At 34.6% G+C, this 14,409-nt stretch overlaps 1 protein-coding gene across 2 annotated transcripts in view; it reads left to right on the top strand.

Moving 5' to 3' along the window:
• LOC149413548 (apoptosis-inducing factor 1, mitochondrial-like) overlaps nt 1–12,580 on the top strand; it is a 34,661-nt gene extending 22,081 nt beyond the window's left edge. For both annotated transcript variants that reach the window (XM_089644484.1, XM_089644483.1), the window contains 8 exons: nt 414–599; nt 3,410–3,541; nt 3,811–3,890; nt 4,009–4,134; nt 5,920–6,093; nt 7,000–7,109; nt 10,546–10,801; nt 12,398–12,580. In XM_089644484.1, the coding sequence (XP_089500610.1) occupies nt 414–599; nt 3,410–3,541; nt 3,811–3,890; nt 4,009–4,134; nt 5,920–6,093; nt 7,000–7,109; nt 10,546–10,801; nt 12,398–12,469 (1,136 nt within the window). In that variant the 3' untranslated portion in view covers nt 12,470–12,580. The remainder of the gene's footprint in view (nt 1–413; nt 600–3,409; nt 3,542–3,810; nt 3,891–4,008; nt 4,135–5,919; nt 6,094–6,999; nt 7,110–10,545; nt 10,802–12,397) is intronic.
• Nucleotides 12,581–14,409: the final 1,829 nt, after the last annotated feature.

The raw sequence follows: 14,409 nt of genomic DNA, 5'->3' as shown, positions 1-14,409 counted from the left end.
CACCTTCCTCCTCTCCATCTCCTTTGGTTGTGTTTGGTAGTACTTTGGTCATGTTTGGTGACCACATCTGAATAGCCAGGTACATTCCCATCTTCCTCCTCTCCATTTCCTTTCACTCCCCATCTTCCCCTCCCCACTACCTTCAGCCTCACAACATACCCCAATTGAGGATGCCATAGTCTCAAGGTTCCAGATGGTCGGGAGCGGTTGGGACTCTTGTGCGGTATTAACATACAATATAGTTGTCTAGCAAGTTTAGTGTCAATATTGATCATCTATTTATGCATCCACACCCATAAATGTTTCCACCACAATATATAGCAATAGGTAGAACTAAAAAAATCTGTACTTAAAAGAACAATCAGATTTTTTTATTTTTATAAATTTAATAATATTCTAAAAATCTTTTCCAGGATCAAGGCCGAAGAACCTCCCTGTTTTTGAAAACTGTCCGGCCGCCCTGAAGGCTAAGCTGGTGCTGTACCGGAACATTCGGGATCTCGAGGAGTTGTGGCAGAGGCTGGACGGGGCGAGGACGGTGGCTATAGTCGGCGGAGGCTTCCTGGGCTCAGAGCTGGCCTGCTCACTGGCCAGGAAATGTAAGGAATACCACTGACAGCACCATTGTAGCCTTTTTCTTCTGTGTTCATCTCATAAATGATGCGTATGACAGAAAGGGGTTTCAATATAGCTAGTTTGACTATTTAACCGTTGATTAGTCAGTTACAACGTTTTTAAATTTTACGCAACTGGTAAACAACCATTTATTTATTGCAAACAGTTATTTATCAGTTTTGTAAAATTAAAAACACTTTTATTAGTAAAGCTGTTAGGAGTGCCAATTTATAGAAGTTTATCCTTGCTTGTTCCTCTACATCTTGTCTATGGACAAAAGAGCGTTGATTTGTCTATTGAATTAAGAATGGCAATGATACCATGAGATTTTCACCTTGCTCCAAGTTCAAATGGAGGTCTGTCATTGCTGATGCTGCCTTTTTGACAAAATTTGAAACAACGCTTGAAAATAAAAATACCATATTCAAATTATAAAAATAATTTTTTTAAGGTTATACTAAAGAATGTAATATTAATCGTTGAAGAAGAAGATAATACAAATATATCTAAACAAAATCTGAAACAGAACAAGGCACAAAAAATAAAAAAAAGGTAACTGTCGCAACTGGGAATCGAAAATGGCTGAGTGGTTAGAGGCGTTGTTCCAGTATGACAGAGATCCTGGGTTCGATTCCCACTTGTGACCGTGTAATGCAAATATTGTGGTAAAATAAGAAATAAAAAAATAAGTAGATTGTAATCAATAATTATAAATTTTCAAAATTGCAACTATTTGGGATAGGGATTCTGACTTATCCCTGGTCTTCTAATACACGTCGCGGGTGGTAATCACTGCACAATTTTCTGTAATAGATTCGATATTATACACACAGAGGGAGCACTTGTTCACGAGGATGTTCACGGCACAAGCTTTCTTAACAGACTGGTTTGTACAATTGTTGTAATGTCACTGATGTAGGTATGTACTCCACACTGTCGGACAGGGACAGGTAATTGGGGGAGGAATACAGTAACATATATTAGAGGGAGATGCATATAGTTGCGTCAACATACATGTTTCTTTTAGATTTATTATCTTATTCTTCTTCAATGATGAAAATACCCGTTAGTGTCACACGAAATCGGTAAAAATATAGTAATTTGACAGTTTGAAACCAAACGCTATTTTAATACTGACGAAATTTTTTTTATTTTAATTTTTTAAAAATTTATTTCTATATATAATTTACAGTTTCACATAATTATTTATATTTATATATGATACATTTCAAACTTATAACTATAATATGTTGTGTGTAAGGTAGGTTTGAGAAGGTGATACTGTATGTGAGTAATATTGTAAGTTTCGTGAACACCTCACTAGGAGAACCTGTGCTGAGGTGGTTACGTGGTTATGTATAGGTGTGACAAGTATTTATGTGTTGTAGAAGTTTTATATTTTTTATAAGTTTTAATTTTAATTTTTTTTTATTTTTTGTTTTTTTGTAAATTGAATATTCATAAAATTTTAATGGTTTTTGTAAATTGAATATTCATAATAAATATGTAAAAAAAATATATTCATATATATTAACATATATTATCATTATTTTATTTATTTATTTAAGTTTTAATCCAGCAGGACTGGGAGGATAGTGCAATCCCAGTCTGCCATATTACATGAAATAAAACAGGGAAACAATAAAATACGGTAAAAAAATTATGAAAATGGAAATAAGATAAAACAAAGGGAAAATAAAAAAAAATAAAAATATTAGGCAGGTACCTAAATATAAAATTAAAATATAAATCAAAAATAAAATAGTCATATAAATACAATAAAAAACAATTAGATTAAGTTTAATTAAACCGTCCATCAGGGAGGTCGCCGCATCATCTGCATCCATCGCTCATGTTGGTTGACTTCCGAGTCCTACCCCAGAAGCTGGCTAGTCGGTGGCGAAGTAAGGCGGGGAATGAGTGCACCCTCCCTTCAGTAAACATTGTGGAGGCACTGCAGAACCTCGGTAGTTGCATGAGCTGCCTGTATGCATTATTGTAGCACACCCTCAGCTTGTCCCATTGCGCTGCTGGGTATTGTGTCCACAGCTCAGATGTGTCACCACAGTGCAGTGCAGAATGCCTTGAAAAGTAGTTTTCTGACATCATCGCTACAGTGGTAGAACCGCCTTGAGAGCATTCCGGCCCGTATATTGATTGCTCTTCTTTGTCGTTCCATGTCTTCTATATCCTTCATAACTTCGGTTAGGATATGTCCCAGATATTTAACCTGCGAGGCTACAAGTAGTTCTTTTCCGTCTAACCAGATTGGAGGAATATTTATTGGCTCCTTGTTGTATTTAAATACCACGATTACTGACTTTTTTGCATTGTACAGCAGGTTATGTGAGATTGCATACTCTTCGCATATTTGAACAAGTCGTCTCATCGCTTTAATCGAAGGCGCCAACAGCACCATGTCATCCGCGTAATTAATGTTGTTACTGCCTTGACCGCAGATATGACAACCAATTCGTGTATCATTCAGTTCTTGTAAGAGGTCATTAATGTATACATTAAATAGAATAGGAGACATATTATATATATATGTAAGTGCATATACATATTTGTATTGTAAGTGTGAGTATAGTTGGTAAAATCTCAAAAAACGTTGTGCACATGGTTTTTAAAAATTTGTTGTCTGCTTCAAGCAGTCCAAAATGATCACTTTCTAACATTGTATATCAATTTTGGTACTCCATGCGGTTATTAGCAACAATGATTTGTTTTATGACATTAGAACTCCATTTATTGTGTATCAAAGTGGATTTTACCGTTTTTTGTCTATTTTTAGATAAAAATACTGGAAGGAAGGTACATCAAGTCTTCAAGGAGTCTGGCAATATGGGACACGTATTGCCAGAATATCTCTCCGAGTGGACCACGGAGAAAATTCTTGAAGAGGGTGTGAATGTTGTCACTGGGGGTAAGTTTGTCACATTTCACAAATTAAAATGTACCTGCAGATCATTGTTAAAAATTCTAATTTCGGTTGTGACTTCGTCTGTAACTCTGGTTCAATGAACTCTGAATTTAAGTGTCATCATTTTCAAAATTGGAAGTGTTTGTTTGGAGAATTCAATTACACAATAACATGACAGAAACCAACAACTACAAAGATCATTAAAATGGATTCTCTTGGTTTCTTGTTTTTATTTTTTAATTCAAAGTTGTAACCTTTTGTGTTTATTTCAGTTGAAGTTAAAGATGCCAGTTTAAATGCAGACCAAGTTGTATTATCTTTATCCAATGGAAATTCCGTCTCAGCTGATGTGGTGAGTTTAAAAAGAATTATGCAAAATATTCCTTGCGCCGTCCGCAGACTCCATTTAAATGTTGTTCAGTCAGTTATTTGAACATTGATGAATAAATATGATTTGTTTTGTGTTTAAGGTTGTTGTAGCGGTGGGATCGGAAGCCAATACTCAACTGGCCGAGACGTCGGGGCTAGAAGTAGACCCTACTATGGGAGGATTCCTCGTGAATGCCGAGTTGGAAGCCCGCACAAATCTTTACGTCGTAAGTAATCACATTACATAAATAAGAGATTTTCATTAAATCTGAATTAATGTTATAAATAACTACAACCCAATATTTCCATTGTTCCGTTGTTTTGGATTATTTTAGAAATCAATAATTATGAATGAAAATATTAAATAAACTTTAAGGCCCAATTGTTTCACAGAAATTCACGAGTGACAAAGTCATCAAATGGCCATCCAGCGCCATTTTATTTTTTTGAAAGGTTGCTGTTAAATGTTGATTCTAAGGGGGTATTTCACTATGTCGGGCTAAATATCTGAATAGCTATCCGTTGGCTAGCTTTAAAGTTCAGAATAACTTCGTTATTCAACGGCGACCGTTTCACCATTGTTTCGAGCTGCCGGATAGATAACACTCGAAGTCTGGCAACATCGCAAAATGTTTGCAGTTTCTCCATCTACTGCCACGGCTGTCATGCGTCACAGTCCGCACACCGCGAAGTGTGCATTTTTTTGGTTATGTTATGTTGATTATCAGGTCATTTTAGATAGATTCGTGTCGAATTAATACATTGTTTCTTATTTTGAACACAATCAAATAATTCAGGATGGATCATACAAGCATTCAAATTCATTATACAAAATTCGACTCACTTCTCAGCTGTTAAACTCGGAATGTTTTGACGCCATCTTTGATTCGAGGAATAGTGCCTAACGTGAAGTTCGAGCACTGATTAGTCAAATCTAACTTTAACCCGAGCGTTAGCGTTATTCAGATATAGTGAAAACGAAAAAATGACTAATCCGCGGATTAGTGCTTGGTCAGAACATAATCAGAGATAGTGAAAAACCCCCTAAGTCCGTTTCAGCTTTTGAACAGATTGTGATCAGCAGAAGAGGACAAGTATCAAGTTAACCTTGTCAGCTTATTACCACGTGAAATCGAATGTAGCAACACATAAGTATAAGAAGAACAGCATACTGGCAGTAGGTCGTCTCAATTAGCATTCGGTATTCGTCTTAGTGTAAGCGAGTAAGCGCAGGGTCATCTCATTCACACCCGTGATGTAGAATATACTATTCGATACATTTTGTAGATACACACATATTGTTTGAATGTTTATCTTTGTCGTGCATGAGTAATGTTAGAATTAAGAATTTACTGGGCACATAAGAGCGTTTCTTACTTGCAACATTTTATCTTGAGTTTGTGAGACAATAGTCTAGATGTATTTTTTTTTTTTTTTTTTTTTTTTTAATTTTTATTCCAGATCTCGGGGAGGGTGGTGCAATCCCACGAGCTCCATATTATATATAGAATATACATAAAGTAAATATAAAAAATATTGTAAGATAATACATACACAATAAACGAAAACAAAAGATCATAATAATAATACAAAAAAACATAATGAGATAAAAGTTTTTTTTAAAAAGAAAAAATATAAAAAAAAAAATATATATGTATGTATATGAAAATATATTATATATATATTTTTTTATCTATGACATCAGGATTTGGCTCCATCGCTTGTAAATAGGTCCCTACCAGAAGGCAGTGCTGCCATCACAAGACCGTTTTCGCTCATGGCTAGTTGTGTTCGAAAGCTGGTGATCCGTTTTTTCATTAGTGCTCGGGATCCGGGAGCACGCCCTTCTACAAACATCTCAGTGGCACTGCAGTACCAGGACAGCCCAAAAAGTATTCTGTAGGAATTGTTGTACTGTACTTCCATTCTTTTTAGAGATGCTTTGTTGAAGTTGGTCCACAGCTCCGAGGTATATAGGCTCGTGCAGTATTGTAATGTCATGTTTGATTCAGGCTGGTGATGCAGCGTGTTTCTATGACCCGATCCTGGGACGCCGGCGCGTGGAGCATCACGACCACGCCGTGGTGTCTGGACGCCTGGCTGGTGAGAACATGGTGGGTGCCGCCAAGCCCTACAAGCATCAGAGCATGTTCTGGAGCGACCTAGGAGTGGAAGTCGGATACGAGGTATTTTCTTCGAAAAGAACTATAAGTATAAGAGTTATCTCACTTTTTGTACATGATAGAGCAGTTAGATTCTTGGCTCTGCACAAAGAGGTTGCACAAACTGTAAGATGAAAATGAAATGAACCACTAATGAAATAATAAAACATCAGTACCCATTTTTTGATAAGCACAGCAAAAAGCCAATCAGCTGTAAAACATAAACTGCTAACTGTGATATTTACGTAATATTCTTTGGTAACACGCATGAATTCACTCTCTTAATAGAGAACGGGAGTTTTTTTTAAGCCCCTTGAAAACAAATTTTCTGAAATATTCCTAGTTCATTAAAATTAAAAAAAAGACACATTTCTTAAAACATTGTAGTTGACAGTAGTCTAGGGACAAAGAAAATTTGAAGGTTGGTAAAAAAATTACAGTAGAACCCCGTTAATTCAATAATAGGCAAAATAATTTTTTTTTCCTAAAACCACATTTTCATAAAAAAACTTATTTTTTTTCGACAAAATTTGTACATAATTCGAAAAATTTTAACATGTAATTCAAAAACATTCAATTTATTCGAAAATATATCATATTATTTGTAAATCTAAATCTGACAGGCCTGCCGTATAGGTAAAACGCTGTAAAATTTGCATTACGCGGTTGCAAATCAATCTTTCGTAAATCTGAATTTGACGTGTAATCAGCCACGGCTGTATGGAATTATGTCATATTTACATTAAATACCTACCTTAATTTGAAGGGGTGACTGCTGAACTCGAATTATCAGCTAACTTTTAATATTTTTTCTTAAAATTTCAAATTACGTGGGAATTTGGTAATTCGAAATTTGGATATCCATGTCCCATGGATTTTGATTTAATAGGTTCTACTGCATAACTTTGAAGAATTATTGTTTGTTTTCAGGCAATCGGTGTGGTGAATTCCTGCTTACCCACGGTGGCAGTATTTGCCGCAGGAGCAACTGAAGGAAACAAGACACCGAGGATGAACGATGGAACCGAGGGAAGCCAAAGGTATTTATAGTCTTGTCAAAAATACTTATCGAATACCTGCCGCATGATTGGTGGACTAACTCCCTCCAGCTGGTAAGGTTATACACTGTTCACAATGTTACATTGCAGGGTGGGACTCTTGGCCTCCCCCATAAATATTTCCTTCAAATCTTCTGGTCTTCCAATCTTTTTCCACGCAGTCAGTTCATCTCTTTCTCGGTTTGCCTCTAAGTTGTTTCCGCTGGGGAACCCACTTGGTTATTGTTGTGAATGGATTCTTGAAATTGGTAGTGATACGGCAAAGGGTTACATCTGATTTACATACAATTTTACAGGAGAGCAAAAGTTTTTAAATGGGTTATCAGGGTGGCCACAGACCTGGAAAACCGGGAATTATCAGGGAATTTTACCGAACCGGGAATTATCAGGGAAATGTCAGGGAATTTTAAAATATTCTTAAAATATCAGGGAATTCCAAAAATAAAACGAAATTCGTTATTTACGATTTGTGAAGTCCCAAAGTTGTGTTTTATTACTTTTACTTACGGCGTGTGTAACAAAAGATATGCCGACAAAGACAAACCAGATAAGTAGGTATTTTTTATTATTATTTTCGTAAATAGCCCTTGCAACACAATCATGTCGTAAACCACCCGCCTTGGTTTTTCCCCTATACTATGTAGGTGCGAAATCTGTAAAGAAAAAGCTATCAAAGTTACAACAAAGTGTCAAAAGGGTCGGACACCCAGTACGGTCGTAATAAAATTTAAAGATCATCATTATCAATATTTTTACAAAGTGTCAATACAGTAGAATCTCGTTAATTCGAAATCCACGGGACATCAAAAATCAAATTTCGAATTAACGAATTCCCACGTAATTCGAATTTTTATGAAAAAAAAAAAAAAAAACGCCGAAAATCGATTTTCTCTGCCGCCTCTTTAAATCCGGGTGGTATTTTAGTTGTAAATTCGTATTAATATCAATTATTTCTTTATTTTCGCGGCCGATTACCGTAGCGGCGGGCCCTAAATTCAGATATTCGCAATAAATTCGTAAAAATGCTATATATTTACGCGTAAATCGAGATTTCGCTGCCGATTTCGGTCGCGGCCTACCCTTTAAATTGAGATATTCGTAAAAATACGATATATTTCCGCGTAAATCGAGATTTCGCGGTAATTTTCCGTCGCAGCCGGCCCATTATTTCAAATATCTAAATTTAAATTCGTAAAAATACGATATATTTCCGCGTTAAACGAGAATTCGCGGCCGTATTCCGTCGCGACGGTTCTTAATATTCAGATTCAAAAAAATTCGCAAAAATACGATAAATTTCCGTGTAAATCGAGAATGCGCGGCCGATTTCCGTCGCGGCCGACCCTTTAAATTAAGATATTTGAAGTAAATTCGTAAAAATATGTCATATTTCGGCGTGAATCGAAATTTTTCGTCCGATTTCCGTCGCGCCGTATTTTTTAACTCGGATATTCGAAGTAAAGTTAGTAAAAATACGATATATTTCCGCGTAAATTGAAATTTCGCGAATTCCGATTTCCGTCGCGGCGGGCCCTTTAAAATTCAGATATTCGAAATAAATTCGTAAAAATACGATATATTTACGGGTAAATCGAGATTTCGCGGCCGATTTCCGTCGCAGCGGGCCATTTAAATTCAAATATTCGAAATAAATTCGTAAATATACTATACATTTACGCGTAAATCGAAATTTCGCGGCCGAGTTTCGTCGCGGCCGACCCTTTAAATACAGATATTTGGTGTAAACTCGTAAAACTACGACATAAACATATACGCGTAAAACGTATTTTCTCGGCCCTTCAAACTGGGATATTCGAAATAAATTTGAAAAAATACAACATTCCAGTGTAAATCGATTCAGATTTACAAAATAATAATACTAATTAAGACGATGTATAACCACTTAAAAATACATTTTTCGGCGTTTTACCGCCACGGCTGACTTTTAGATTCAGATTTACGAAATATTATGATTTATTTTCGCAAAAATCAAATTTTTTCGAATTTCACGAACAAATTTTCGTGCGCGGACAAAAATAAATTTCGAATTACGAATTAACGAATTTCGAATTAAAAAAAAAAATTTGTATGAAAAAATTTTTCTGCGGAAATTTTTTTGGCGAAAATTTTGAATTACGCGTTTTTTCGAATTATCGGGGTTCTACTGTACTTACTTTTGTTTATTTGTCTATTTTTGTCTGGTCTTTTCATTTGTACACAAATTGTCTTCAGGCGAAATATCATAAATTTGTAATAAGTGTATTTTGTTTTGAATAGATCATTGTGGTGCAAGGAAAAAAATAAATGCTTTAGATGACGGAATTCCCTTTATTTATGTATCTGTTCTAATTTTCTGGCGTAGATGAAAATCGTGTTTCAAAAATAAAATTTTGAACGATATGTCCTTATAATGTCCAAATAAAACATATCAGGGAAAAATATAGAAACTGCCCTGGAAAACCTGGAATTATCAGGGAATTTTGAAATCCGTTTTTTGTGGCCACCCTGGTTATACACTTGGGCAGGGTATTTATTAAAGATAATGTCAAGTTTCTTATACAAAAAAATGTGTAATTAGCATCCCAAAATTGAGGTTTATTTGTAGCAGTTACATCTTTTTGCTCAAGTTAACTTTTCACAAGTCTCTTAAAGTTACCATTTGACACCACTTATATTTATTTGCCACACCAAAAAACACGAAATTGACCGAGTTGTTTTTATTAAAATACTGTTTTTGTAATATGGCAGAAGGGAATATCTGTCAGCTACGCATATAGGTCAGAGCCATCATGACTATCTGTATAGTAAAAAGTTCAATGTGAACTTTAGTTCTTTTGATATAACACGTTCAATGCATTTTTCAGATGGCATTAAGTGACATTTTTTAAAAACTTCGTAAATATTAAAATTGCAGCTCCGTACTTTGCCACATACAGAATGAATACCACAAAAAAAAAAATTATGGTACAACAAAAATTACTGAAATTGCATCTGAAACCATTTGCCGTGTCACTACTGAAATAATAACTCCTTCACAACAAAACATTTGTATCTTTATTTAGACTAAAAACTCTTAAAATAAGGAATGAGTGAATAGGAGTGCCTGGAGGCTAACGTCCTCTTTATTATGCTTTCAAAATCTCTCTCATTCTCGAAACCTTCATGGCTCCTCATACCTTGGTACCAGCTATGTACTGACATCTGTCCGATAACTCTATAATCTATCTACACTAGAGCCATCTATGTCTCGTTGCTCAAACTATCATCGAAGTCTTTGGGAAATGTAGATTCTTGTTTGACTATATAGGAACTGAAAAATAATAGTTTTATTTTACTGTTATGCCCAACCCCAATCAGGAATAATTTATGCATATTCCTATTTAACGTCTAATACATGTCAATTGTGTGTGTTTTCCAGGGCTGCGGAAAGTGCGAATCCAACCATCCAGAACGTGGACTATGTCAAACCGGAGAATGTTAATGATGACGAATGTGCAGATCCCGCTCTGGTCCCAGCAGAAGAACAAAGCTCTAGCAAAGTTGTGACTGCAGAATCGGCCAAGAAATCTGAAGATAAAGACTATAATAAGGGAGTGGTGTTCTATTTGAAAAATGACATGATCGTTGGAATTGTTCTGTGGAATGTGTTCAACAGAATGCATATAGCCAGACAGGTAATTTCATTTAAGATGCATTAAGATGCTTACTGTGTGTGGTATGCAGAGAAGATGGCTTGCTTCAAATCTCCTTTCAGACATTTAGTCTTAATCCATACTCAAGATAAATACCCATCTTAACACATTGTCGTCGGGACACGGCCTTTGACGTTTTTCGCGGACTGTAGGTCAACTGCGGGACACGGCAAATGCCGTTTTTGTCGACTGTCGGTTTTTGGCGGGAAACGGCATTATACGGGTTTGTTATCAGTGTGAAATACTATGATTCATAAGTGGAATGGGCTCTTTAATTAGGCGAGACAACCGCAAAATACTCTTTTTTGACAAGAAGCAATTAAACATATATGAGTTATTGAGTGTGCGCCTTCGACCTTAGGCGACACTGTTCAATTTACGCGATCAGATTTCACACATCCAGCGATTGTAAAATTGCGGGCATGGCAAATATATATTATTATTTCTTATATAACTATATGATATGAATAAACATGTTATCTGTTACTTCGAATTTTCAAATATTGAATATTGAATGCTATTTACTGAATTAATATCAGGTTTTTATATTCAGCTTTGAAATGTGGTGAAATTATGATGTAATCAAAGCAATTATAATTTATTTTTGATGATCAAATGTCATATATGATTTCTTTGAAAATTTCAATTGAAAATATTATTTGGTTTAGAAATTGTGTCAATTTTAGAAAGCGATATATTTATGGGCTAATCGCGAAAAACACCCGCTATAGGCTAGAGTCTATTGTTTGAAGCGCCCGACTACAATGTGTTAAGTATTTGATTCTCATGATCGTACCATGTCTTCATAAAATCGACATCTGCCCTGATGAAAGAAACTTCAACGTTGGCTAAAAGAGAATGAAGCGCAACATGGCATAATACTCCAAAATCATTTATTAATCCTATAAAACCTAAAAGCAATCTAACTGCTATGTGTTAAACTTGGTAGCGTAATGCTGGAAATACATTTTTGCAATCTATATTACAATAACGAATTCCAGTCAATTTTTTATTCTTGATTTATGAATTTCACCTTATTTGACGGGGTACGCGTGATGTCATAAGTACCTCGGTTTTAGTCGGTTAACAGTAAGTTCAAGCCCACTCGGGTCGGAATGAAGTCAACCAATCCCAATAATTTAATTATTTAAAAATGTGAATTCTTTTGTAATAATTTGGATAAAGCAATGGTGACCCGTGTGCGAGTCTACGCAGCGCAGCTTGGCATAAAATTGTCCGCATTCTAATGCACCCAGCTGTCTGACTTGTTCTGTCAGAACCCACTGACCAATCATAGAGCGTTTAAGTCTGTTTTGGTTTTAATCGTTTTTAAATGACGATTTATTAATTCTACATATAATTATGTACAATTAAACTTATATAGATATTCAGAATCAGCCTTTCTTTATCTATATGAATATATGTTTTTAAGCCATGATATTTTTCACTCAAGTTCCTTATTTGGTTGATGAATGGTAGCCATTTTGTAATTTTAACACTCCAAATACCGTTTCGCAATTTTAGCAATGTGCACTTAATTTTCAATGTTACCTATAAAAATATGTGTTTTGATTTCAGATTCTGTACGAGAGGCGAAAATATGAAGACTTAAATGAAGTTGCAAAACTTTTTGGCCTTTATGAAGAATAAATAAAATAAAAAGTGATTTTTAAGGCTGTTTAGATTTGCTGGACTTTTTTAAAGAGACATTCAGTTATGGATAAGAATACATTACGCATTTCTCGATAAAATAATTGCAGAATTTCGGCTCTACATCTTGCTGAATAAATTATAATTTTATTGTAAATAGAGTAGGTAATAGTCTGCCATTCGCATGTTATTATTACTGCAAATAGTACAATACATTTTACAAAAATGTACAGAAGAATTTATAGCAGTAAGCTATCCAATCCACTCAGATAATTAACTAGAATTGGGTTATTGTAATTACATATACATAATATATTGTTTGATAATAAAGTTTGTAAATCAACACTGTAATAAAACTGTTCAGCACTATAACAGTATTTTCTGATCGCTGTCAGATTGTACTTGTAATGGTAATTTGTAATAATAATTCCATTGCAGCTACATTGAGCATTATAAGATTATACTCCTGATTAGTATGTGACCACTGTCAGATTACATTTCAAATGCATATGTGATCACTTTCAGAACACATATTTGAGTGTGTGATCACTTTCAGAATGCATATATGAGTAGTTGATCACTTTCAAAATACATATTTGTGTATGTGATCACTTTCAGAGCACATATACGAGTATGTGATCACTTTCAAATACATATATGAGTAGTTAATCACTTTCAGAATACATATTTGTGTATGATCACTTTCAGAATACATATTTGTGTATGTGATCACTTTCAGAGCACATATACGAGTATGTGATCACTTTCAAATACAAATATGAGTAGTTCACTTTCAGAATACATATATATGAGTATGTGATCACTTTCAGAATGCATATATGAGTAGTTGATCACTTTCAAAATACATATTTGTGTATGTGATCACTTTCAGAACACACTTCCAGAATAATAATACAAATATGATTAGTTGATTACAGTCAGGTTATATTTGTTACGAGTATGCAATTATCACTGTCAGATTATTTATCAGAGTATGTGAACACTGCATGTGATCATTATCACGTTGTTAGATATTTCTGATGACTATCAGTTTAGTATGTATAATGATCTCTTGTCACATTTTTACAATGCCTATTTTCATGAATTATTTGCAAGTTGTTACATTAACATAGTTTTAGAATAAATCTTTTGAGATGAAAGTTTTATAAACAGATTTATTAACGTACATACATAATATTTGTTTATTGTTGGCATGCCTGTTATTTAGTAATGCTAGGTTTACTTGTTACCGGGATTGTGGTGGAAACAATGACTGTGGGGTAGAAGTTATTTTGAAAAGTTTTGCAAATGAATTTGCTATCCACAACCGTGTCACTGTACTTACTAATAACCCTTTAACTGAAAAACAGCTAAAAAATCGTAGTATAAAATAATTTTACATTATAAGTCAATGCAGAAAATTACAAAAATATCCACAGATAATAATGCGAGTATGTATGCTATTTCAGACTACACTACTAAAAATACTTCCTTAAAAGACATGGTTTTTGAGCCTCTTAAGGGGGTATTTTACTACGTCTGAGTAAACTCTTAAGTAACTACTTGTCAAGTAACTTTAATTTTAGGATTATTATTCATCGTACACTATTTAGTATACAAAACATTTCAAAAGTTTATCATACAAGATGGTTGCCATGCAATTTCCCCTCACCATAGATTTAGCTTCAATGCCATTCATACAAATGCGCACTAATGCCTCTGTCCAGGGCTTTTTAGGTCCATGGTAAAAACAGACATTTACTTGACAGGTAGCTTTACTCGATGGTGGTGAAACAGATAATATACACCAATGGCGTTCCGTCACTTTTCAGCGAGCTAGAGGAGTAAGATTGAAAAATACGACACTATTGATGGTGTACCAGAATTTTTTTTTTTCAAAATTTTAAACTTTTATATGAAGATTTTCTTGATGTGAAATA

The sequence above is a fragment of the Hesperophylax consimilis genome, chromosome 21 (genome assembly GCF_061612785.1).
Source record: "Hesperophylax consimilis isolate HC1 chromosome 21, BYU_Hcon_1.0, whole genome shotgun sequence".
Classification (NCBI taxonomy): Eukaryota; Metazoa; Arthropoda; class Insecta; order Trichoptera; family Limnephilidae; genus Hesperophylax; species Hesperophylax consimilis.
Note: the sequence above shows the minus strand (reverse complement) of the source record. Positions and strands in the feature narration are given on the sequence as shown.